The 24881-nt window shown below is 40.3% G+C and overlaps 1 protein-coding gene and 1 long non-coding RNA gene across 3 annotated transcripts; one reads left to right on the top strand and one right to left on the bottom strand.

Moving 5' to 3' along the window:
- Positions 1-499: 499 nt before the first annotated feature.
- On the top strand, positions 500-18078 carry LOC124872985. Its single transcript, XR_007039409.1, has 3 exons — positions 500-771; positions 17729-17808; positions 17947-18078. It is a non-coding gene; the product is annotated as an uncharacterized LOC124872985 (long non-coding RNA).
- On the bottom strand, positions 9074-22032 carry hmgcs1 (3-hydroxy-3-methylglutaryl-CoA synthase 1 (soluble)). 2 transcript variants are annotated; one of them, XM_047373438.1, is made up of 10 exons: positions 21870-22032; positions 20448-20896; positions 19418-19543; positions 18783-18947; positions 18040-18208; positions 17363-17533; positions 16636-16742; positions 16426-16551; positions 11722-11879; positions 9074-11005 (listed from the first exon to the last, which is right to left on the bottom strand). In XM_047373438.1, exons 2-10 carry the CDS (start codon positions 20893-20895, stop codon positions 10928-10930), a joined length of 1548 nt encoding a protein of 515 aa, XP_047229394.1. In that variant the 5' UTR covers position 20896; positions 21870-22032; the 3' UTR covers positions 9074-10927. The 2 variants fall into 2 exon arrangements, with proteins under 2 accessions (XP_047229394.1, XP_047229395.1); XM_047373439.1 differs by lacking the exon at positions 21870-22032 and adding an exon at positions 21422-21573.
- Between the last annotated feature and the right edge of the window lie 2849 nt (positions 22033-24881).

The raw sequence follows: 24881 nt of genomic DNA, 5'->3' as shown, positions 1-24881 counted from the left end.
TCTCTCTAAATTTAGCTTTCCTTCATTTGGTTTCCTGTTAAATCCAGAAAGGAATTTAAGTTTCCTCATTTACATACAAAGCCCTAGGTAATCAAGTTCTGACTTATATAAAAGATTGTTCCGTATATTCCCAACAAAGCACTTTGCTGTCAGACTGCAGATTAATTGATGATTCCCAGAGTTTTTAAAGGTAAAATGGAGGCATAAACTGTCTTCTTGTACAAGTTTAAAACCTTTATTTTTAGGAGGCTTATAGTAAGAGAGGCTTAGGTTATCTTGAGCTATCTCTATAGTATTCTTGCAATACACTAAGGCTACTGATCACTTTTCCTTGCTCTGCTATTTTCTCCTACTTTTTTCCCACGTTTTTTTCCCTTCAATACAAAGTACTGCCATACCAATGCGCCTGCGTTTTTTGTGTCTGCTCCTTCCTCTCCAACCCCGGATGGTCACAGCAGATGGTAATTCATATTGAGCTGGGTTCTGCTGGAGGTTTCTTTATAAACGAGAGTTGTTTCTTATCCCTTTTACCAAATACTGTCCTGGTTTGCAGTTGTTCAGGACCAAAGCGACAACATGACATCGACATGCGCAAAGTGGATGGATATATTTTACTTTAAAAATCTGAACTTACAGGACATGAAGAAAACACAGGAACCAGAGATACAGCAACAACAACACCAAAGGACAACAAATGACCCGACAACAAAGAGACAGAAAACAGGAACCTAAATACAACTGAAGAGATGAACATAACTACATGGTGAACAGGTGGGTGCAACAGAAAGCACTAACAGGTGCAGCTCATGACAAATGCTTGCTGAGGTGGAAGTTTTTGCTGCAAAGTCAATGACTAGATAGAATCAGCTGAGCTTCTTTAAACAGATAACTTTTACCTTATAAGATATTGAATGATTGTAATGTCAATATATTAATTTACAAGCATTTCACAACCTCAGTGGAGCTGTTTTTAACTTTTCACAAATTCAATAAAAATAGTTAAAAAAGAAACATAACCTTTTACCAATTTGCTTTTTACATGGTTATTGAGTGTGTGGTTTAAAAACTGTATCAAATTAAAATGTATTATTTGAATTTAAATCAGATTATATACAGGTCCTTCTCAAAATATTAGCATATTGTGATTATTTTCCATAATGTCATGATGAAAATTTAACATTCATATATTTTAGATTCATTGCACACTAACTGAAATATTTCAGGTCTTTTATTGTCTTAATACGGATGATTTTGGCATACAGCTCATGAAAACCCAAAATTCCTATCTCACAAAATTAGCATATCATTAAAAGGGTCTCTAAACGAGCTATGAACCTAATCATCTGAATCAACGAGTTAACTCTAAACACCTGCAAAAGATTCCTGAGGCCTTTAAAACTCCCAGCCTGGTTCATTACTCAAAACCCCAATCATGAGTAACACTGCCGACCTGACTGCTGTCCAGAAGGCCACTATTGACACCCTCAAGCAAGAGGGTAAGACACAGAAAGACATTTCTGAACGAATAGGCTGTTCCCAGAGTGCTGTATCAAGGCGCCTCAGTGGGAAGTCTGTGGGAAGGAAAAAGTGTGGCAGAAAACGCTGCACAACGAGAAGAGGTGACCGGACCCTGAGGAAGATTGTGGAGAAGGGCCGATTCCAGACCTTGGGGGACCTGCGGAAGCAGTGGACTGAGTCTGGAGTAGAAACATCCAGAGCCACCGTGCACAAGTGCAGGAAATGGGCTACAGGTGCCGCATTCCCCAGGTCAAGCCACTTTTGAACCAGAAACAGCGGCAGAAGCGCCTGACCTGGGCTACAGAGAAGCAGCACTGGACTGTTGCTCAGTGGTCCAAAGTACTTTTTTCAGATGAAAGCAAATTCTGCATGTCATTCGGAAATCAAGGTGCCAGAGTCTGGAGGAAGACTGGGGAGAAGGAAATGCCAAAATGCCAGAGGTCCAGTGTCAAGTACCCACAGTCAGTGATGGTCTGGGATGCCGTGTCAGCTGCTGGTGTTGGTCCACTGTGTTTTATCAAGGGCAGGATCAATGCAGCTAGCTATCAGGAGATTTTGGAGCCCTTCATGCTTCCATCTGCTGAAAAGCTTTATGGAGATGAAGATTTCATTTTTCAGCACGACCTGGCACCTGCTCACAGTGCCAAAACCACTGGTAAATGGTTTACTGACCATGGTATCACTGTGCTCAATTGGCCTGCCAACTCTCCTGACCTGAACCCCATAGAGAATCTGTGGGATATTGTGAAGAGAACGTTGAGAGACTCAAGACCCAACACTCTGGATGAGCTAAAGGCCGCTATCGAAGCATCCTGGGCCTCCATAAGACCTCAGCAGTGCCACAGGCTGATTGCCTCCATGCCACGCCGCATTGAAGCAGTCATTTCTGCAAAAGGATTCCCGACCAAGTATTGAGTGCATAACTGTACATGATTATTTGAAGGTTGACGTTTTTTGTATTAAAAACATTTTTCTTTTATTGGTCGGATGAAATATGCTAATTTTGTGAGATAGGAATTTTGTGTTTTCATGACCTGTATGCCAAAATCATCCATATTAAGACAATAAAAGACCTGAAATATTTCAGTTAGTGTGCAATGAATCTAAAATATATGAATGTTAAATTTTCATCATGACATTATGGAAAATAATGAACTTTATCACAATATGCTAATATTTTCAGAAGGACCTGTAATTGGATTGTATTAGTGTCATAATCTGTGTGCCACTCTGGCTTTGCAACTTTATCACTTTGTGTTAAGATTATATTTGGCATTCTATTGCTTCCTATTCAGTTTTTATATTATTGGATTTATGTTCCTCCTGTTTACCTGTCCTCCAGTACACTTGTCTTTAGCTCATGTTTTAGTCATGTTTTCTGGTTGTTTGTTCACAGTAGAATTTTTCAGTTCCAATTTGGGTCTCCTCCATGGTTGTAAGTTTGATTTTGTCGTCCTTTCCGATAAAACTTCACAAACAGGATCCTTTCATTCTCTTGTATTGAATTTAATTGAATTGAACTGAAATGTAGATTTTTAAAGAACATTTCTAATGGTGAGTCATTATTTTCAGTCAGCTGTAGCCAAGATTTGAAATAGAAAGGTACAAACAAAAAAGAAAATGTGTAAAACTAAAATATAAAATGAGTCAAAATGTGTCAGGAGAGAGATAACTGAACAATTTAAAATCCACATCAAAAAATAAATGAAATTCAAATGTACAGAACCAAGAGGCAGTTTTTTGCAAATGAAAAAAAAATCACTGCTAAACAGAAGAAATACATCCAATGGGGAAAAGAGAAACCATCATGGACACTCTGAATTAAATGAAAGTGAAATGTAGCTATGCAATGGATATGTAGGTAGCGCTGAAACCTAAGTTCGGTGCTGGTCAAACGATCCATGTAAAGATGCTAATTCCGACAGTCATCAATGATTTGGAGCTCAATAACAGGTAAGGACCAAGGCGGGTTGGAACCTGATAGTACTGTTCCCATCTTATATTTTAACATATCTTCAAAATTTGTCTTCAGGAAATGTTATAATTATATCCGTCGTGAGGCTAGCTCATTGACATTGCATTTGAAGAAAATGCTGATGGACAAGATTCGCTATCATTCAAAGATGATTGGTGAATGATAAAATGATAAATAGCCTGAACTTGTATAGCGCTTTATCAAGTCCCCAGAGACCCCAAAGTGCTTTGCACTACAGTCATCCACCCATTCATTCACACATACACACCTTGACAGTGGTGAGCTACATTGTAGCCACAGCTGCCCTGGGGCAGACTGACAGAAGTGAGGCTGCCAGACACAGGCGCCACCGAGACCTCTGACCACCATCAGCAGGCAAAGAGGGTGAAGTGTCTTGCCCAAGGACACAACGCCTGAGACAGACAGAGCGGGAGTTCTAAACATCAACCCACCAATTACAGGACAAATTCTACCACCTGACCCACAGCCGCCCCATGACCTGCAACATGTAAAAACGTGGGACCTTGGAATAACTTGAGCTTCCAAATCAGAAGGGCCAAGGTGTTTTTTTTTTTCTTGTTTTCCATTTAGGGAGCAGCTATGTCTTATTAAATTAGATTTAAAACCAGTGGATGCTACAGATACAGAGATGATGGACAGACAGAAAAGACATAGCATCAAGGAACAAGTAAATCACTCTAACAATGTCATAAATATGAAACGTTTGAGTACATTTTATTATCCAATAAACTGAAGAACACTTGGCTAGGTTTATAAAATTACAAATGTGTAAGATGGAGCCATTCTTTTTTTTTTTTTTTCTTTACTCACTCTGAGGGTTCCAAGTAAATAATTCAACAGTTGCAACACCAAAACAGTTTTTTGCATGTCCCTGTGGAAAACATACAGTGGACAAACATACTGGCATTGAGACAGTGGTTCCCAAACACATGACAGTGTGAATCTGTCATTGTCAGACCCTCTCATGGAGCTACTATGCACTTTGATGGACTAGATCACTTACAGCTGCTTGGAGGTAATCTGTCAAAGCTGCTCTCGAAACACCTCCTACAGTGGCACCTGCAGGCCTAAATGAACATTTTAATGAGTGTTAAAACAAAAACTATGTACTAAAAAGTTTATAATATAGCAGAAATGATGCTCTGTGTTCAGTTTGTTGTTCAGTTATTAGAAAAAAGAAATGATTAAATGTCTATCTCTGGGTTTAGGAAGTGAGATCTGATGCGACCCTTGCCATTGAACTGCCTAGCATTTCCCATATAAATTGGCCTCCATGGATTGTTCCTCATTTAATAAAGGCTAGTGCCCTGAAATGTTCGCATGATTTTCTTTCAGATAGCCTTGAAATAAAATGATTGAAATGAGATCAGTTGACCTCACCATAGACATGTGTGTATTCTGCGCAGTAGCTTTCACATATATAAAATAAATTTTTTTTTGAAATATTCTATATAATTAGGAATTTCCTCGTATAAAGCAATTTTAATACAAGCAATGATGAATTTCACAGTTTTACCAGTACTGATTTTTTTCAAAAAGTTGATATTCGTTTTCTCCAAATAAAGCCTAATACTTCATATGTTTTGGTCCTATTGGTGGGTTGCAGTCACGTGACCCGGATGACGCGCGAAATTTAGATGGGGTGAGGAAGATTTGCTCTGGTTCAAAATGGATCACAGCAAATACGCTAATGCCTTAAATGGGCTGGAGGAGACGAGATATCGCGAAAAAATATGCGTACATTTAGGATATGATCCATATAGTCTTAATATAACAGGCCTGTCATATAATCTGGAGATTTATCCGGTGTCGAGGCGACTGACATAAAAAACTCTGGTTCTGCAGACCTCGTATTATACAGAATCAATAGGACACGGTGTCGTGGGCAACTGCATTTCGTGACGTCGACACTACGTCATTGGCAACCCAGCAAGATAAAAAAAAAAAAATTCAAAAATACTTTATTAATCCCAAAGGGAAATTAAATGTTGCCGTAGTTCATATTCTGCAGGTTTGTTCAAAGAGCCGTTGTAGATGATAGCTGTGGGCAGGAAGGATCTCCTGTAGCGCTCCGTCTTACAGCTGATCTGAAGAAGCCTCTGACTGAAGACACTCTGTTGTTGTAGGACAGTCTCATGAAGAGGATGATCAGGGTTCTCCATAATGTTCTTCATTTTATGAAGAATCCTTCTTTCCACAATGATCTCCAGAGGAGTCCCCAGAACAAATCCAGCCTTCTTTATCAGCTTGTTGAGCTTTTTTAAGTCCCTGGCTCTGATGCTGCTTCCCCAGCAGATGATGGTAGAAGAGATCAGATTCTCCACAACAGACTTATAGAAGATATGCAGCATCTTGCTGGAAACACCAAAGGACCTAAGCTTCCTCAAGAAGTACAGTCTGCAAAAACAACCAAAAGATGAGATTTATTTAACTTTTAATCTATGTGGGCTTGTTTGGTGCGAACAAAGTGGGAGATTCTGATGAATTTTCCATAATCTGCTCATTTTATGCAGATACGATGACCCACTGGAAACACTTGAATTGTATCTCTGTTTTAAATTATTAGAAAAGACATGGCAGTCAAGATCAAGCTTTTCACTATTTAAAGGTCTATCTTATCTGTTTTTATCTTACTAAAAATATTTAACAAAATAATTTGATGATCACTTTTCTACTGTTGCTGGGATAGCATAAAATTAAATTAAATACAAAAAAATTGTTATTTAAAAATTCTAAGGAAAATTGTTGAGAAATCAGACAATCAGACCATGCCTTTATTGCTGGAGAGAAACAAAGTTCCTGTAAATGTGACTTGGTCAGAACATCTGCTCTATGTTGTTTGTGCTTTTTTGAGATGTTTTGTTGGGGATTGGTAGGGTTGCCGTAATCTATCTGTCCTTAAATGCTATGGACCTGCTTCCCTGACATTACCTCAAGTAAGGAAACAAGCACTTTTCACTGTACCCTAACAATTCTTTTTCACTCTGCACACCTTAGACTTGCAATAGAAATCAGTCCTGTTATCTGAGGAAATACTTAGACGACAGCAGGTGTATTAGAGGACGACAGAAGATAGAGTACAGAGAGCTAGGGGATCACTTTGTGGCATGGTGTGGAAACAGTCATTTCACTGTGAATGAGAACAAAACAAAGAAGATGATTGTAGATAGCATGTATGTCAATCACTATGTCTATCACAGGAAAAGATGTGCAGGTCGTGTAGGATTTTAAACACCCTGGTGTGTATGAATACAACAGGCAGGTCTGGAGACACAGCAGTTAACAGCATACAAGAGGGAACTGGGGTGACTGTACTTGTTGAGGAAGCTGAGGAAAGTTTACTTCAACTTTGTAAAAAAATGAATTTCCTTTTGGCAAAGTATTTTTGAATTGAATTGAAACCCTTGTTATAATTGTTAACCAGCTTTTGCATGTCTCTTCTTGTATTTTGCTGATTGAGATCCAAATCTGATTGTCATGACCCTAATGTTTGGCAAGTCAGGCTGGGACTTCCAGTCAGATGAAACATGTTGGCAAAACTAAATGATTACTTTAAACCTAAATTGCAAGAGCAGGGGTGTGACTAAGTTAGGGATAATCTTTATTAATATGCCTTGAGTGCACAGTCCCAGGCTGTCCTTCATTATACCTGCTTGTTGATCTCACAAATATGTAAGTAAATAGATCACACAAGCTGCCTGCTGTTCTAAACTGCAAATCAAATAATACTAATAAACTGGAAGAATAAACATGGTGTAAACAGGGTGTCAGCCTAGTTCAAATCCTGCTGTCAGATGTTTGTTTCTATGGGGAAAATGTTTCCCAGTGTTGCTGGGGGGTGGTGGTGTCCGAGCTACCGCACCCTGTTGGTGGCCAGGCGCCTTGGAGCTCCTCCGGTCCTTGGTCCCCAGAAGCGATCAAACACTTTATCTAACACTGACTCTTAAAGGAATGACTCTCAGACAGTTTCTAACTTTCAGCTTCTTTAATCTAAATTAGGCAGAGGAATGATTACAGAGATCAGCGCTGAGGCTCCCGTCTTGGACCGTCGCTGTCTGAGTAAGGATGACGAAGAGCCTCGATGGAAGGTCACATGTAGTTTTATATCTGGTTCTCCAATGCAATGGATGTTCCCTCCCTCAGTGATTATCAGTAGACTATGTGTCACCATTGTGGTGTCTATCTGTTAGATTATGTAGTAGCAGGTGTCCATCCTTAATCTAAGTGTGCTGTAGCTTTCTAATCAAACCAGTTATATCAGCTGCTCCACTATTAAACCCAGTGACCCATCATCAGGTCATTCATGACAACCCTTGGGCCATTTATCCTTGTAATATGTGTCGATGAGCATTCTTATCCTATTCTAACAAAAGGGAAACATTAGAACTTATACTTTATATCACTATGGTATAAATGGGAAAAACAGCTATGAGTCATATTAATAAAAGGTATTCCTAACAGTGGTTAGGGTTTGCCCTCATGCTTTAGCTGGGGAGTCACAGTCTCAGCAGGGGTGATGGGACCAGTTGGGGGAGCTGCCAACTAGTTAAGGCTAAGCATCCACAGCAAAACCTTACACTAACACAACCATTTATTTATTTTTAGGCCAGGCAACCATGGCAGTATTAAGCCCGCTAGACAGATTGAGGTTTCTGGGAGGTGCTGGTCAGTATTGCTGTTGGTTATTTGTTCAGGACCCTGGCCAATTGGGTTACCTGGCCTTATGCTTAATCTGCATTGTAGGAGATTGCTGCAGTGCCAGACTGGGAGGCTTGGAGCCCAGTGCCCTTGTGGCCTGTAAACTTCTTGCTTCCGGGCTTTGCTTTGGATTCCTCTCCATCTGTAGGTGTGCCTGGTGTCAATCTACGTGGGGTTGCTGGGACCCTTGGTGGTGCATGCGGCCTGGCTTGTGTTGGTAGGGGCCAAGTGTTGTGAGGCTTCTACCATTCTCACCATTAACTCCTGGGCACCTCCATTTGACAAATTCACACATGCATGCACACACACTACCACAACCCAGGGTTGTTGCATTGCAACCCTATGATCATGTGTTGTGCTACTGTCCCTTTATTCTCCACCCAACACCCCTTTTTGTTTGTTGGTCTGTTTGCTGAAAATCTAGTTAATTTATATTCATGCCTGTTTATTTAAAGCCAGACATAATCTCTCTCACTCAATAAAGTTAAGTATGCAACAAGGAAGAATCTCAGAATCCCTTTTTGATGAGGAAAACTTCAGGACAGGAAACATAAAATACAAAAAGACATCATTGTTTACTGTAGCTTTATAGTAAAGGTAAAAGCTTATTTATCAGTTCGTTTTTCATTGTCCCATCATGATTCCATTATGTTTTGACTTGTTTTCCTTCCAGTTTGTAGATCAAATTTCATTGTTTTTCTTACATATTATCAAAGTTTACGTTTCTGAAAAACGCCTTGTTGAAATTTCTTGCATCCAGCATGTATGAGCTTGTAGAAAAAGGCAAATATCCTGCAACAAACTCAGCAGACTGCGGTGGGAATGATTTGAACATTATCTTGAAAAGGAATTATACAGACACATGTTCCACTTTCATTTATTCACACTCTACATGTTTACACAAATCTTTGATTTAGTGAACCTGATCGAACACTGATACATTCATATCTACATGACATAAATAATTAGAATTTGTGCTGTACAACAACAACACTGGGAAAGATCCTGTGACCTCGGAGCCAGGCATGCCATGTACATAATGGTGTGTTCTAAATGACACTGAAGCTGGTACAGCTCTAAAACCAGTAGGCTTTACAGTTTAAAAGAATAGATCTGTACATTATTGAATGAAAATCTTTATAATATGTACAGTTTGCACATCACAGGTGCTTAATGTAAGGCTTCTCTAAAGGGAAGTCAATTCAACATCAAGGATTCCAGCTGCCCTGAGCCGGAGCAACCACCTACTGCGCCGCTGTTTCAAGGCTGTTTCCACTTTCATTTGTTTTGCCAGCTGCAGCATCTGACAGACATTTAGACAACGCACCAACTGTCCAGTTCTCCTTGGTTTATGTACCTGTGCATCACCAACCAATGGTCCTTTGTTTAGCATTTAGTCAATTGACTAAAAGTGTGGCCAAGCTGAAATGTAAAGCAGTGCTGTGATATGATTTCTTCTGGTCCAGTAGAGGGAACAATCTTAGGTTTTTGTGGCACTGAGAACTGCCTGGAAAATGAGTGCAACAACCTGAGCAGTCAGACGGCTGAGGAAGCTTTTGATTGGCATCAAGCAGTTTTTACATGAAACAAATACGAAGACTAAACTTTTAACATGTTAATGTGCCTGTGTGCTGTTGTATAACTGGTCCACCACAGGAATATTAGCAGCTTTACTTAACAGAACCATAAATAAGAACCTAGGGTCCATCCAGCATACCCAAATCTAACTTAAAGTTGGGTCAGTTGGATCGCCACATACTGTTATTACTTTAACCTCAGCACAGTAGTGCTGTACTGCAGAGCTTGCCTCGCAATGTTTTCACTCTTTTGAACATTATGGTAAGACTTTGTGGAAAAAATATTGGCTTAAAATGATAACTATAATATCCAATTAAAAAGATATATCAGGTTTCAAGAACTATCCGAAATCCTTTGAGATTCTGAAGCCATGTAATGTACATTCTTTAACTGATCCATCTGATGCTCCCCATGCTGTTTTTGGAAAATTTTCATCTGGTGGCCATGTTAGGTCAAGCTAACAAGACATCCCAGGGTCTTAAGGTTTCATGGCTACATCAGTCAACATGAGTTCAGAGAAAAGCCACCAACAGGAGCATGATTTCTGCCTCTTGCAGAGAGAAAGGGTCCTGGTGCGTTGCTCTAAAAGTCTCAAAAGGGAGGCCAGAATAACAAAAACCAGCACATTGTTAACAAAGGTGATGAATTCACAGAACACAGTGAAAAAGATGAGTTGCATCACCTGCTGCTGTGTTACCAAGGCAACATCTCGTACTTGGGCCCTTTTGTTTTACTAATTGGCTGTAAAAAAAAGAATGACTTTATTTCATCATATGGGCTGAGTTTTGGCAGCGTGATATACAGGATTTTTCAGTTCTCCCAAATCCAACCATCCATTCTGTACAAATGCAGAGCTAAGATACAATCAAATGTGGACTTTGAAAACAGAAATGCTCGAAGAAACTAAACAATGAAAAAAAATCGTCAAAGAAAAAAGTCAAATGTGTACTTTTAAAAAGCGGGGCATGATGGGAGCTAGAAGGCAGGATACCCATTTGTCCCCAGCAGGACACCCCACCTCCATCCAAGCTGAAAGAATATTGGGATGACTCTGGCTTGTCTGGCTCTTCTACCGTGTGGTTGTCCAGTTCTTCAAACTGTTGGGCCCGGCCACTGTTCGAGGGGAGACGGATGTTCTTACTTGCTGTTGGTTGCCTCTGGGCCAGCTGCGACTGCAGGGATGCGAGGCATTTTCTTGACTGGACTGAGGATGTGCTGTGCAAACAAAGCAGACCACCAGCAACATCAACACCAGTTGTTTCTTTGAAAAACACTCTGGTCTCTGGTTCATGTACTGGCTGTGCTGTCTCTTCTGATAAATAAAAAAATTCACACATTCCAGATCTGATCAAATGAAGTTTGCATCAGTTGTTATCTCAGAAAATAAACGCTGAAAAGAAATTGAACTTTACAGGTTAGAAACATTTGTCTGGATATCCATGGAGATGCTAAAATCTTTCTTTAAACATTTCCACTAAGGTTGTCAGATTTTACCCATATGTTTGAATGCAAACTCTGTCATAACAGTAACATTAAGCATGTGTGGCTGGGTCTAAATATTGTGCTCGCAAATGAGAATACAGAACCCAGTCAGGAAATTCTAAGTTAACAAAGAATATAAACTGCAGAAAGAAACCGCTTAAATAAAATGCTGGTGAGAAAGGTTTGGCATCATCAAACTAAACCTTTAGTTCAGGGTCAATCTGAAACATCCTACCCCCCTGGCAGGGCTGTTTGCTGGGTAGATTTCTGCCCGATTTGTCTAATTTGGTTCTGGTTCTTGTAGCGAAAAAGCAGGGGGGAGGAAAAACTACCTCAATAAAAATACTTGAGTTTCTGAAAGGGTTCTGGCCGTAGAAACACACCCAAAATGTTCTCCAGTCAAAGATCATCAAAGTTAACTGTGTCTGTACAGTTTACTGGTCCCGTACCTCAGAGGCTGTAGTGGAGCGAACCAGCTCTGGTTCTGAGGGCAGGTCATCGTCCAGTGGTCTGCGGGCGTATTCCCTGCGGTGTTTGTCATCGACTCGTGTCAAGTACCATGTCCCTGGGAACAGATCGTCCACTGAGCTCCGAGGGACATAGCTGGCTGTAGAAATGAATGAAAAACAAAGAATATAATTTTGTTTTGCAAAGCTACATGAATATAATGATTTCTTCTCAGTCAACATGAAGCAAATTCCTTCTGTGAGCCTGACTCTCACAGAAACTGTAGATCTGGAACATCACGTAGCAGAGGTGGAAGAAGGTTCTTGATCTCAACTGAGTGATGGAATTTACAGTACAGACCAAAAGTTTGGACACACCTTCTTATTCAAAGAGTTTTCTTTATTTTCATGACTATGAATATTGTAGCTTCACACTGAAGGCATCAAAACTATGAATCAACACATGTGGAATTATATACTGAACAAAAAAGTGTGAAACTGAAAATATGTCTTATATTCTTGGTTCTTCAAAGTAACCACCTTTTGCTTTGATTACTGCTCCGCACACTCTTGGTATTCTGTTGATGAGCTTCAAGAGGTAGTCACCTGAAATGGTTTTCACTTCACAGGTGTGCCCTGTCAAGTTTAATAAGTGGGATTTCAAGCCTAATAAATGGGGTTGGGACCATCAATTGTGTTGTGCAGGAGGTGGATGCAGTACACAGCTGATAGTCCTACTGAATAGACTGTTAGAATTTGTATTATGGCAAGAAAAAAGCAGCTGAGTAAAGAAAACGAGTGGCCATCATTACTTTAAGAAATGAAGGCCAGTCAGTCCGAACAATTGGGAAAACTTTGAAAGTGTCCCCAAGTGCAGTCGCAAAAACTATCAAGCGCTACTTTGTGCTGCACAGAAGAGGTGAACAGATGGACTCTACATGCCTGGTTCCCACCATGAAGCATGGAGGAGGAGGTGTGATGGTGTGGGGGTGCTTTGCTGGTGACACTGTTGGGGATTTATTCAAAATTGAAGGCATACTGAACCAGCATGGCTACCACAGCATCTTGCAGCAGCATGCTATTCCATCTGGTTTGTGTTTAGTTGGACCATCATTTATTTTTCAACAGGACAATGACCCCAAACACACCTCCAGGCTGTGTAAGGGCTATTTGACCAGGAAGGAGAGTGATGGGGTGCTGCACCAGATGACCTGGCCTCCACAGTCACCGGACCTGAACCCAATCGAGATGGTTTGGGGTGAGCTGGACCGCAGAGTGAAGGCAAAAGGGCCAACAAGTGCTAAGCATCTGTGGGAACTCCTTCAAGACTGTTGGAAAACCATTTCAGGTGACTACCTCTTGAAGCTCATCAACAAAATGCCAAGAGTGTGCGGAGCAGAAATCAAACCAAAAAGTGGCTACTTTGAAGAACCTAGAATATAAGACATATTTTCAGTTGTTTCACACTTTTTTGTTCAGTATATAATTCCACATGTGTTCATTCATAGTTTTGCTGCCTTCAGTGTGAAGCTACAATATTCATAGTCATGAAAATAAAGAAAACTATTTGAATGAGAAGGTGTGTCAAAACTTTGGTCTGTACTGTATGTCAACTTAAGCAGTTTAAATACCATTTATACTACTGTGTGCACATGCAGACTCAGACAATGCACAGAGGCCTTCATTGTGTCTTACATAATTAAATTCAATATTTCATAAAAGAAATCCATCTTAAAAGAGCCTGTACAGCAAGACTTCAGCGCTACACGGCCAAACATTTTGTCTGTAAAACATAAATAATTTGGGGTAAATAGTAAATATATTCCACAATAAGCTGCTGATTAAAATAATTCTGCAGCACATTTTAGCTCAATGAGTATTTTTTAATTCTATTAAACATATTGATCATGAGTTCAAACTGTTCTTTGGCCTCAGTGATCAGCAACCCTCTAAAGTCTGTGTTTTTTTTTATATACACTGATGCAGTGAACAAGCTCAATCCAAAGCAGTTGCAATGTTAGGTGGGTAAACAGTGTCCCCTTCAGCTGTTAGATGTTTACTCATGTAGGAGACACAGGAGACATGTGGAAGAAGGCACTCTGGTCTACAAGCTAAACATTGTGTGTGGTGAAAAACTAATACTCCAGATCACCCTGAACACACCCATTCCTAAGGCAATCCATGGTGTTGGGGGCATCATCGGAATGCTTTTCTTCAGCAGAGAGAGAGAAACAGGTCAGAGTTGATGGGAACACTGACAGAGCTATATACAGGACAGCTCTGGAAAAAAACTGTAAGAGGCTACAAAAGACTTTGGACTGGCACCAAGGTTCACCTTCCAGCACCCTAAACATCCAGCCACAATAAGAATGGAACGGTTTATATCAAAGAATATTCATGTGTTGGAATGGCCTAGTCAAAGTCCAGGTCAAAATCCAATTAAGAGTCTAGGCAACATTTAAAATTGATGTTTCTAGACACTTTCCATCCAATTTTACACAATTTGAACAATTTTGCAAAGAAGAATGGACATTTAGGTCAGATGTGAAGGGCTGGTAGAGACACACTCAACAACACCTCAACAAGCCGATAAAGAAGGCTGGATCTGTTCTGGGGACTCCTCTGGAACCTATGGATATCATTGTGGAAAGACGGATTCTTCATAAAATGAAGAACATTATGGAGAACCCTGAGCATCCTCTTCATGAGACTGTCCTACAATAACAGAGTGTCTTCAGTCAGAGGCTTCTTCAGATCAGCTGTAAGACGGAGCGCTACAGGAGATCCTTCCTGCCCACAAACATCATCTACAGGTCCTTCTCAAAATATTAGCATATTGTGATAAAGTTAATTATTTTCTATAATGTCATGATGAAAATTTAACATTCATATATTTTAGATTCATTGCACACTAACTGAAATATTTCAGGTCTTTTATTGTCTTAATACGGATGATTTTGGCATACAGCTCATGAAAACCCAAAATTCCTATCTCACAAAATTAGCATATTTCATCCGACCAATAAAAGAAAAGTGTTTTTAATACAAAAAACATCAACCTTCAAATAATCATGTACAGTTATGCACTCAATACTTGGTCGGGAATGCTTTGGCAGAAATGACTGCTTCAATGCGGCGTGGCATGGAGGCAATCAGCCTGTGGCACTGCTGAGGTCTTATGGAGGCCCAGGATGCTTCGATAGCGGCCTTTAGCTCATCCAGAGTGTTGGGTCTTGAGTCTCTCAACGTTCTCTTCACAATATCCCACAGATTCTCTATGGGGTTCAGGTCAGGAGAGTTGGCAGGCCAATTGAGCACAGTGATACCATGGTCAGTAAACCATTTACCAGTGGTTTTGGCACTGTGAGCAGGTGCCAGGTCGTGCTGAAAAATGAAATCTTCATCTCCATAAAGCTTTTCAGCAGATGGAAGCATGAAGTGCTCCAAAATCTCCTGCTAGCTAGCTGCATTGACCCTGCCCTTGATAAAACACAGTGGACCAACACCAGCAGCTGACACGGCACCCCAGACCATCACTGACTGTGGGTACTTGACACTGGACTTCTGGCATTTTGGCATTTCCTTCTCCCCAGTCTTCCTCCAGACTCTGGCACCTTGATTTCAGAATGACATGCAGAATTTGCTTTCATCCGAAAAAAGTACTTTGGACCACTGAGCAACAGTCCAGTGCTGCTTCTCTGTAGCCCAGGTCTGGGGAATGCGGCACCTGTAGCCCATTTCCTGCACACGCCTGTGCACGGTGGCTCTGGATGTTTCTACTCCAGACTCAGTCCACTGCTTCTGCAGGTCCCCCAAGGTCTGGAATCGGCCCTTCTCCACAATCTTCCTCAGGGTCCGGTCACCTCTTCTTGTTGTGCAGCGTTTTCTGCCACACTTTTTCCTTCCCACAGACTTCCCACTGAGGTGCCTTGATACAGCACTCTGGGAACAGCCTATTCGTTCAGAAATGTCTTTCTGTGTCTTACCCTCTTGCTTGAGGGTGTCAATAGTGGCCTTCTGGACAGCAGTCAGGTCGGCAGTCTTACCCATGATTAGGGTTTTGAATGATGAACCAGGCTGGGAGTTTTAAAGGCCTCAGGAATCTTTTGCAGGTTTTTAGAGTTAACTTGTTGATTCAGATGATTAGGTTCATAGCTTGTTTAGAGACCCTTTTAATGATATGCTAATTTTGTGAGATAGGAATTTTGGGTTTTCATGAGCTGTATGCCAAAATCATCCGTATTAAGACAATAAAAGACCTGAAATATTTCAGTTAGTGTGCAATGAATCTAAAATATATGAATGTTAAATTTTCATCATGACATTATGGAAAATAATGAACTTTATCACAATATGCTAATATTTTGAGAAGGACCTGTACAACGGCTCTTTGAAGAAACCTTCATAATGAGCTACAACAACATTTAATTTCCCTTTGGGATTAATAAAGTATTTCTGAATTGAATTGAACACCTGCAGCTGTACTGCAGTAAAAATGTGGTTCCACAAAGTAAAACACTTTTCACATTTTTATTTGCAAAAAATGTTGAAAACCATATACACAATTGTGTATCATATAAAATCCCAGTAAAATACATTGAGATTTGTTTTTGTAACCTGACACAATGTCCAAAAGTTGGATACTCTGTAAGTTGTACTTTGTAACTTCAGAAGCAGTCATTAGCACCAGTTAAAGCAGCAACATACCTAAGTGGTGAGTCTCCTCTCTCAGCTTCATACTTTCAGAAAAGACTGATGGTGGCACTTTTGTTCTGGAGTCCAGTCTGACCCCCAGGTCACTCAGGCTGGAGACAAGTTTGTCCAATCCAGATCCTAACACAACAGTCAAAAAACACACAATCCTCATATTCTGTTGTCATATGACACACTGTAACACAAAGGCAAGCCTGAACTCACCAGGGGTATGGTCCTGTGTGACTCTGAGAGAATATAGAGTTGCAGCAAACCCTGAACCGTAGGAGAACACTCCGATCCTCTGCCCTGCTAGCTGTGATGCTGTGTGTCTGCAACACAGAAACAAGAACGGTTCTCATGACAATAATCACTTTTAGGTTCTATGGTTCAGCTCCACCAGATCCAGCCTCTCATCTCATTCACACATTTTAATCTATGTACTAAAAGCTTCCTCTAGAAATGTAAATGATGACATCATGGATATCCATGTCTGAAACTTTAAGTGGCATTAAGATGGATGGTACTGTGGTACCAGTATCATGTAGACTGAGAACTGCAGAGTGCTCCCATGTAGGAGCAACAAACTGATGATCTGTGTTTTTCTCTTTAGGGATAACACCATTCTGGGGTTCTGGAATAAATCTGAGGTCATGTATGGTCAGTCTGAAGATTACATAATAATCATAACATTCCCAGCTCATATGTACAACTGTAAGCTAAAGGGAATGCTGTTCCTTTAAAGAAAACCAAGATTTAGTGCAGCGACTGAGAACAGCACCACTGATTGGAAAATAAGACACCAAAAAATAACAGATTCAACATATACAAAACACTGCATTCATTCACACAGTAGTACGTTAAGGACCTGTTTAAAACAGAGTGATTTGGAACGACTGAACAATCTGAATGGACTGACTGAGTCAGACAGGAAGCAGACTGTGAGACGTACTCTGCTATAAGCGATGCCAGGCAGCCATACACAGAGGGCGTGTACATGTTTCCATTCTGACTGGAGATCAGCAACGATGGCTTGGTCTTCGTTTTAAACAGCTCTGCACTGGCCTTCATGAAGGCCTTTTCCACATCTCTGTCGAAGTACGTCTCCTCTGGCTTCACATCTCTGCCAAGCAAACATATAAATGTTTAAACAGTTTAAAGTTTACAGAGAATGGAATCTGTGCTTTCACCACCGCAGGACTTAAAGTGGTGAAATATAAAGTATATTCCATACACCTGGATTTAAGTCTGGAACACAACAGTCTTCTACCTGTGCAACTTACTTTTTACTTACTATTACTTTTCCTTCTGATTTTAGGTCTGATTTTGTTAACTTTTAAAGATTCCAGTACAAACATATCAAATCCTGACTCTAAGGTCTAACGTTCAACTCTTCAGGTGAGTTTAGATATTTAAAACACTTTGATATTCTCATGTCATTAGTGGCTGAGACACACCAACTCCAGTTAACCTTTCTTACATGTTGCATTCATAATTAACATCAACATTGAGCCATGTTTTGCCTTTATTCCACAGTGGCTAGATTGTAGTCTTTCCTTTTAAAGTAAAGACCTATTTGGACAGAACCAGAACTCTGTCGGCTGTACAGCTGCTGTACTCTGCAAGTACCTGAAGGCGTCCAGTCCTGCAAAATGTCCTGTTTCCGTGTCAGGGCTGGGGTGGTTCAGAAAGTCATTCAGCATCAGTCGAGCCAACGACTTCTGGACCAGCTTGCAGTAGGGAGAGTGGAAGACTAAAAACCCAAAGTCGTCCAGGCTGAAGCGCTTGTCTGAACCCTCTATCAGAAAAGCACAAGAAATAGTTTTATTGGAATCAAATACTGGAACTTTCTTTGTGTGGCCACTAGAGGCAGTGCTCCAGCAAGAACCTTTTCATTAAACAGAACTGTGAAAAACATTGCTTTCCACTTGTTTTACAGCAGATAACATCTATCACAACAGCTCATGTGTCGTCTCCATTTACTGTCCTGAAAACTTCCCCTTGGTTAAGCCATGGTTTTCCTTTAGCTTCATGCTAAACAAATGTCTTCTTAAAAACCACTAAATGTTCTGGAGAGAAATAAAGACTAAAAAGACTAACTAAAGCAGGAGCCTGAGATCAAGATGGAAAAAAGTTTCCAAAACTTTGTTGTGACTCTTGTGAAGCTTTCCCTTTTTTAATCGAGGATGTTTCAGTTGTTGGCTAAAACATTTTGTATCTCCCTATCTTAGTGTCATTTTTGCATTTGATCAAATCTATGTGTGACATTGTACTGGACCCTGGTCTTTTTGCAGGTGTAACATTAAGCTGAGACTAAATGAGCCACTTTGGAAGCCGAATATGCCAAACAGTTCTACTCAGCTTGAACCCACCTCTTTGCCACTGTGCATGGATTTTATTGCGATACACAGAGTAGCAGCGGTCCAAGGCACTCAGGTAGCATTCGATGGACAGCTTGCCGTCCACCACAGGGTACTCTGACACCATGTCTGGCTTGTAAAAGTCATACGCATGCTGCATGTGTGTTCCCCGTAGACCTGCAGGATTTAAACAAGTTTTCATGAACACATTTTCTGTTGCCATACCAACATACTTCGCAGCAGTTTGGTTTCCTCAGGCCATTAGAGTAACGGATAAATGGACTAAATGTATGTAGCAGAAGGAAGCTGAAATCAAACTCATAACTTTCAGATTGGCTAGATGACTTTTCTACCCATAGAGCCACAGTCACCCTGAATTCATTTTTTTCTTATTCTACATTTGAAGTACAGCTGCTGGTGAACTTTCCCAGAATATATCAGGTGCTCTTTTTGCATAAAAAAAATTGGTCTTGCTATCCAATGCTAGAATAACTCATGTAACCCAGAAGGTTTCAGGGTAACAAGGAGAAGGAGCCTGAACAACCAAAACACCTTAGATGAATAAACATTCAGGGACTTGGAGAAGAAGTATTCTCTCTGAGAAACTGGTAGTTATTAATAGAAGAAGCAGTAAGCAGTGAACTGACCTCTTTCAAAGGCTAAAGGTGCATTGTGCCCAATGAGCATGGCCACTGCCCCAGCGCCCCCTGTAGGCCGAGCACTTCCAGTGGCATAGACAGCGATGTCCCCTGCAACAACCAGAGCATAACGTCCTGCAGAGACACAGCAGAAGAAAAAGAACGGAGATAATGTGTGAGTGTAACTTTAACAAGCTTCAACCATACTGCTGGTTAGTCCTTTATGCTATTAAACAACACTACAGACAGGTAAGAATTCAAATTTATGGAAGTGAGTTAGTAGAAAACCAAAACGATTTAAACAGGGTAGTGGGAGTATCTGAGACTAGAGTGGACAGCAGTGTGAAATGCAACAGTATGGAAAACAGTAGAATCTATTTTTATAGTAATATATACTACAAGAAAACACTGATCAGGTATCGTGGAATACAGTGAACTGAAGAAACCACAGTATATCCTCATGGCCTAACAGCTGATTTAAATTCAACTCTACATTCTGGCTGGTCCAGACCTAAATGTTAATATTATCTCCAGTCAGAGAAACATGTAGGTAAAATGAACATGTTATAGAACTTCAATTTTCCAGGGATAGAAATGTTTTGGGGTTCAACTATACAGTGAGGAGATCCCAAATGTGACTCTATGTGAGATTGGAGTGAATGACCTCAATAAAGCACTAAATGAAAAATGACTTCCAAAGTTATAATATTTTTATAGAACTACTAATATACAGTAGCTATATAATTTTAGCTATTTGCTTTTGGCAATTTTACTCTCCATACAAGAGACTGAAATGTTTGTATACACCGAGTGATTCATGAAGTCAGTAAGTAAACCACGACCAAGCTAATGAACTAGTGTCAGCAGAATGAGGAGCAACTTATTTATTATTATTCTGTGGTTCCAGGATCTGATGTTCTGATTAGTCTTGGCTACTGATTTAATATTACTGTTTGGGATGGAGGATCATGTCTATTTTTGCAAATTAATAAGAAAACAACAATGACACAGAAAGTAATAAAACAAGATTTTTACATACCATCCCATGAACTGGATTCCACCCAGTTCACAGCATTGAAGAGTGCAGCTGTACCACCATAACAAGCGTTTGTGGTGTCAATCCCCTCCACATCTGTATTGCCAGAGTCCTCAAACAGCTGCATGAGGACCGTCTTGACGGATTTTGACTTGTCGATGATGGTCTCCGTGCCAACCTCCAGACGGCCAATGCAGTCATAGGACAGGCCATTCCTTTCCATCAGCCTCTGGACTACAGTCAGGCACAGAGAGTTGATGTCCTCACGGTCTGAGCAGAAACCCATCCGAGCTTGTCCCAGTCCTAAAGTGTACTTCCCAGCTGCCACACCATCAAACTGCTCGAGCTCAGCCTGATCTACATACTGGGATGGGAAGTAAAGTTCCATGGCAATGACCCCCACATCTTTGGGCCACGGTCCCAAGCAGCTACTGGAGGCTGATCCCGGCATCCTAAACATGTGGAGGAAGGATTTCATGGTGAGCATTACTCCAGTATTACATTAGTTTATTGTGAAAATGTCAGCAGGCAGTTAATTGGGATTTGTTTACTGACTCCTAATGAGTTAATGACCATGAATATATCCAGCAGTAAAACTGACACTGTTCAGTAGGTCAAAGTACATCCTCCTCAGACTGACCCACTGCTCACATATATTCCTACAGGTCTACCTGCTGTAATTCTGTTCTGAATGGGCTTCACGAAAACAACAAATACACCAACACAGTTATTACATTTACTGCTGTTAGCATGCTAGCTACTGGTGTACTGTAGCCATGCTGCCAGTTATCACTGCTGCTGAGATCTGTTGTAATGTTTGCTTCACGTCAACAACAACCGAGATAGCGAGTCTGCCTCATCTTCAGCAAGAGGCTCTGCAGTCCATAAACCGCTAATTATAAAGACATTAGTTCAGCCAGTTAGCGAGTTCAATCTGCTCACTGTCCGCTAGACGGAGTGGCTGTAAACAGACATACCTGTTAATACATACACCTACAGTCTGATGGCTTTTTAGTTTTGATGGTACGGCCAGGCGGAGGACACCACAATAAAGTAGGTGAAAGGGCAACGGGATTTCCTGGAACGTAAGCCGGTTACTAAAGGTCACATAATAAATACAATCTATGAGAGCCACGTGTTAGCATAAGTGTTCCAGACTAAGTGTCACACAATAAAACGTCTATTAGCATCATTGAAACTGGACCAGCAAGTTACATGCATTTTAGATCGTTTCTGGTCGGACCCCGATAACTGACGGACCGGCTTCATGCCTAAACTCTTCAACTTACAGCACTTCCACTAACACGTAATACATATTTTAACCGACCTTCATAAACGTGCTGTTCACTAGTAATAATGTCATATAACAGAGAAGAAAACAAGACCGCATAAAGTTCCGACAAGCTGAGGTTGTAAGTTCCTTACCTGCGTCTGAAGTCAATTCTTGTGAAGAGTTTCAGTGTCTCTGCTGCTTCCTTACTGCTCAGTTCCCGGCCGGCCTGCCAGAGCTGTCTTTATATTTGCAGATGGCAGGACTGCGGATCGTCCACACGCCGCTACACCTGGCTTCCTGTCCAACCGCAGCTCACACACCATAAACGCCGCAGACAGCTGGCCAATCACACTACAGCAATCCCAACCACGCACGCAACGTAGCCGAAGCAGCTGTCCAATGGTGTCACTTGTACGATGTCTGGTGAGAGAAAATGGACCAATGAAATTGCAGGAGAAGTTCATGGCGCTGTAGACGTGTTAGTGGGCAGCACTGAGAATTGGTTTCCATGTTTCAGTCAGACCGCTGCGTTCTAGGTTAGCAACTTTTCTTTTATGTTGATGATGACAGTTCCCTACCACAAAAGCTCGTTTTAGATCACCATTAACAATCTCAGTGAGTAGAGTCACATTATACATATTTAAAGGAAGCCAGGTGCTGCTTGAATATCTGATTTTCAGCAATGAGACCTTTCCTATAAACGTTTTGTTAGTTTGCGGGTGCTGAGCATGTAGTTGTGTGTTATCACAGAGACAAAAAAGGAACTGCATCAACAATGCATTTGGAGAAGTTTTTGAAGATGTATTCTTCTACAGTGGGACAGCATACAATCACCTATGCCCATATTTTATGTTCATTTGATTATCGGATCATGCAACAGAATATTTTTTCATAGCAGATTCAGTTTTTAATTCTAGTTTACAAATGAAAGTGTGTTTCTGTTTTCTAGCATATGCCTTTCTTTCAAAGCTTTGTAACACAAACAGCTCTGAACACTAAAAACCCAGCAGCGAACATTTACCTTCAAAATGTTATGACACCAAAAAGATTTCATTATTCATTTATTGTTTTCAAAATGGCCCACTCTCAGATCACAGTCACCATGGCAAAAGAGTCCAAAAACTTTCAAAACTCCACATGTTGTTGCCATTTTCCAGTTACAAATAAAAGGAAGTGGAAAATGATTCTTTAAAGTCTCTGAAGTTTACATTCTGTGGTTCATCGTCCTTATTTAGTTGCGTTGACTTTATTAAAAGCGCAATGTACTGATAAGATGTAAGACATAACTGCTGATATGGCCTGTGTTTATTTGATATATGTTTATGTAACATCCATTGAAGGACATGCAGAGAGTTGAAAAAAATGGCTACATGAAAAAAAAAGAAAAAACTTTGTTGAAATAATACTCCCCTATTTTTGGTTATATTGTATACGTGCAACTTTTACAAGTCCAGTAGAGGGCACTCTCGTGGTACTTTGGATCTGCCAGGGAGGATAAAGTTTCGAGTTTTGGGCATGCGCAGCTCAGAATAAACGAGCTCTGGCCCAGACAAGAGCTAATCGCTGCCTCCTCCTACGATAAAAGGCAACTTTCATAAGCCCAAAAATTGATTTCAATGTAATAAAAATATGTTGAGATTATCACTGCAGTATTTTAAGTGACTGATGATACGTGTAATTTCAACAGTTTTATAGTTAGTTTTAGCCTGTGTTCGGAAGATCATGTTTTCTGTTAGAGCACAAACTGATTTTTGATGTGACATAATCAGTCACCGCTGTTGTGTCTGGATTTAAACATTGTTAAAATGTTAATCTGTCAGTATTTTTTTGTGTGAGGATTTCTCATCTGTATTTTTTGTGTGTGTGTGGCAAGCTCCATAACGTTCATAATCACCAATTGTGATTAGATGCAATGCTTTTGTCCGTTTTGTTATTTTAAGATCCGATTCTCTTTTGTAAGTCATTTTGTGTTTATTATATTTTATTTATTTTCTGTTTAAGAGGAAAAAAAGGTGATTGGTTCCCTTTTTTTATTTGTGCCGATTTTCTTTTTCTTTCTTTGTAAGTACATTGTTGATTGTATTTATGTATGAATTGTATTTTTTTCTTAAAAATGCGCTGCTCAGAATAAAGGAGCTCTGGCCCGGACAACACACCGTCTCCTCTCTGATTCACAGAGTATTAGCTGCACAGTGCTCTTCAGCCTGTGTGGAGCTTGCTGCTGGCCCAGGTTCCCCTAGATCTGGTGCTGAACACCTGTAACAGACACACTGCAACAATGATAACAGAGATTAGCTTTTAAGGTGTCTTTAAAATTCAGAGAAAATGTCTGGTTAAAGCATCTCTGAACGGGGCCTTTATTCTGCTCCAACAGCTTTTTAGTGTCCATCTTGTCTCTGCTTTCATTAAGTGTTGGATCAAACCATCTTTTGTCTATGATCAGCTGTTAATGCTAAGGAGACATCTTACTGGGTCAAAGATGAGCTCCATTGTGGTTGGTACTAAGTACTGCCTAAGGATGACCAAAAGTGATTAGTTCTCTCCAAGAAGACAAACTGTTCCCATTTCAGACAGAAATCAGGACAGCTTGTTCAGAAATGTTAGTTTCTTAACAATTAAACATAAAGAGGCAGGAAGAACTAGCAGGTTTATCAGAAATACAGTTTTTGTTCGATTATATAAGAATTGATCCCAAACAACACTGTAGCCTCTGAGGGATCCAAGTATGGAGCCATGTCAGAGTTTTCCAGTACAGCCCGTCCTTTCAGCATCAGTATTAATGTGAATTTTTTGTAGCAAATATTTATTTACGTCATAAATAAATTCACAAACTTTAATCACATTATGTCAAACAAGGCACAATCAGTAATGTGGAAGACATTTTAGAACAGAGTAGAAGAAGCATAGGAGCATTACATGATCAGACATAATACCTTCCTAATGTAACCCCGCCTCCTTTCAGTTATCCCTGCCCTTTAAAATAATACAGCATTCTTCTTTCACTAAAACTTTACCTGACATTACACTCAGTCAGAGATATTAATTTAATCAGTTTAAATTTGAGATTTACATCTAATTATTACAAGCTGATGAAGTTATAACAAAACAAGAAGACAATTCACAGGACTATTGAAAGTCTAGCAGACTAATGGGAGAGACATGAT

This window comes from Girardinichthys multiradiatus, chromosome 8, assembly GCF_021462225.1.
Source record: "Girardinichthys multiradiatus isolate DD_20200921_A chromosome 8, DD_fGirMul_XY1, whole genome shotgun sequence".
NCBI lineage: Eukaryota > Metazoa > Chordata > Actinopteri > Cyprinodontiformes > Goodeidae > Girardinichthys > Girardinichthys multiradiatus.
This window is presented reverse-complemented; position numbering and strand designations above follow the sequence as displayed.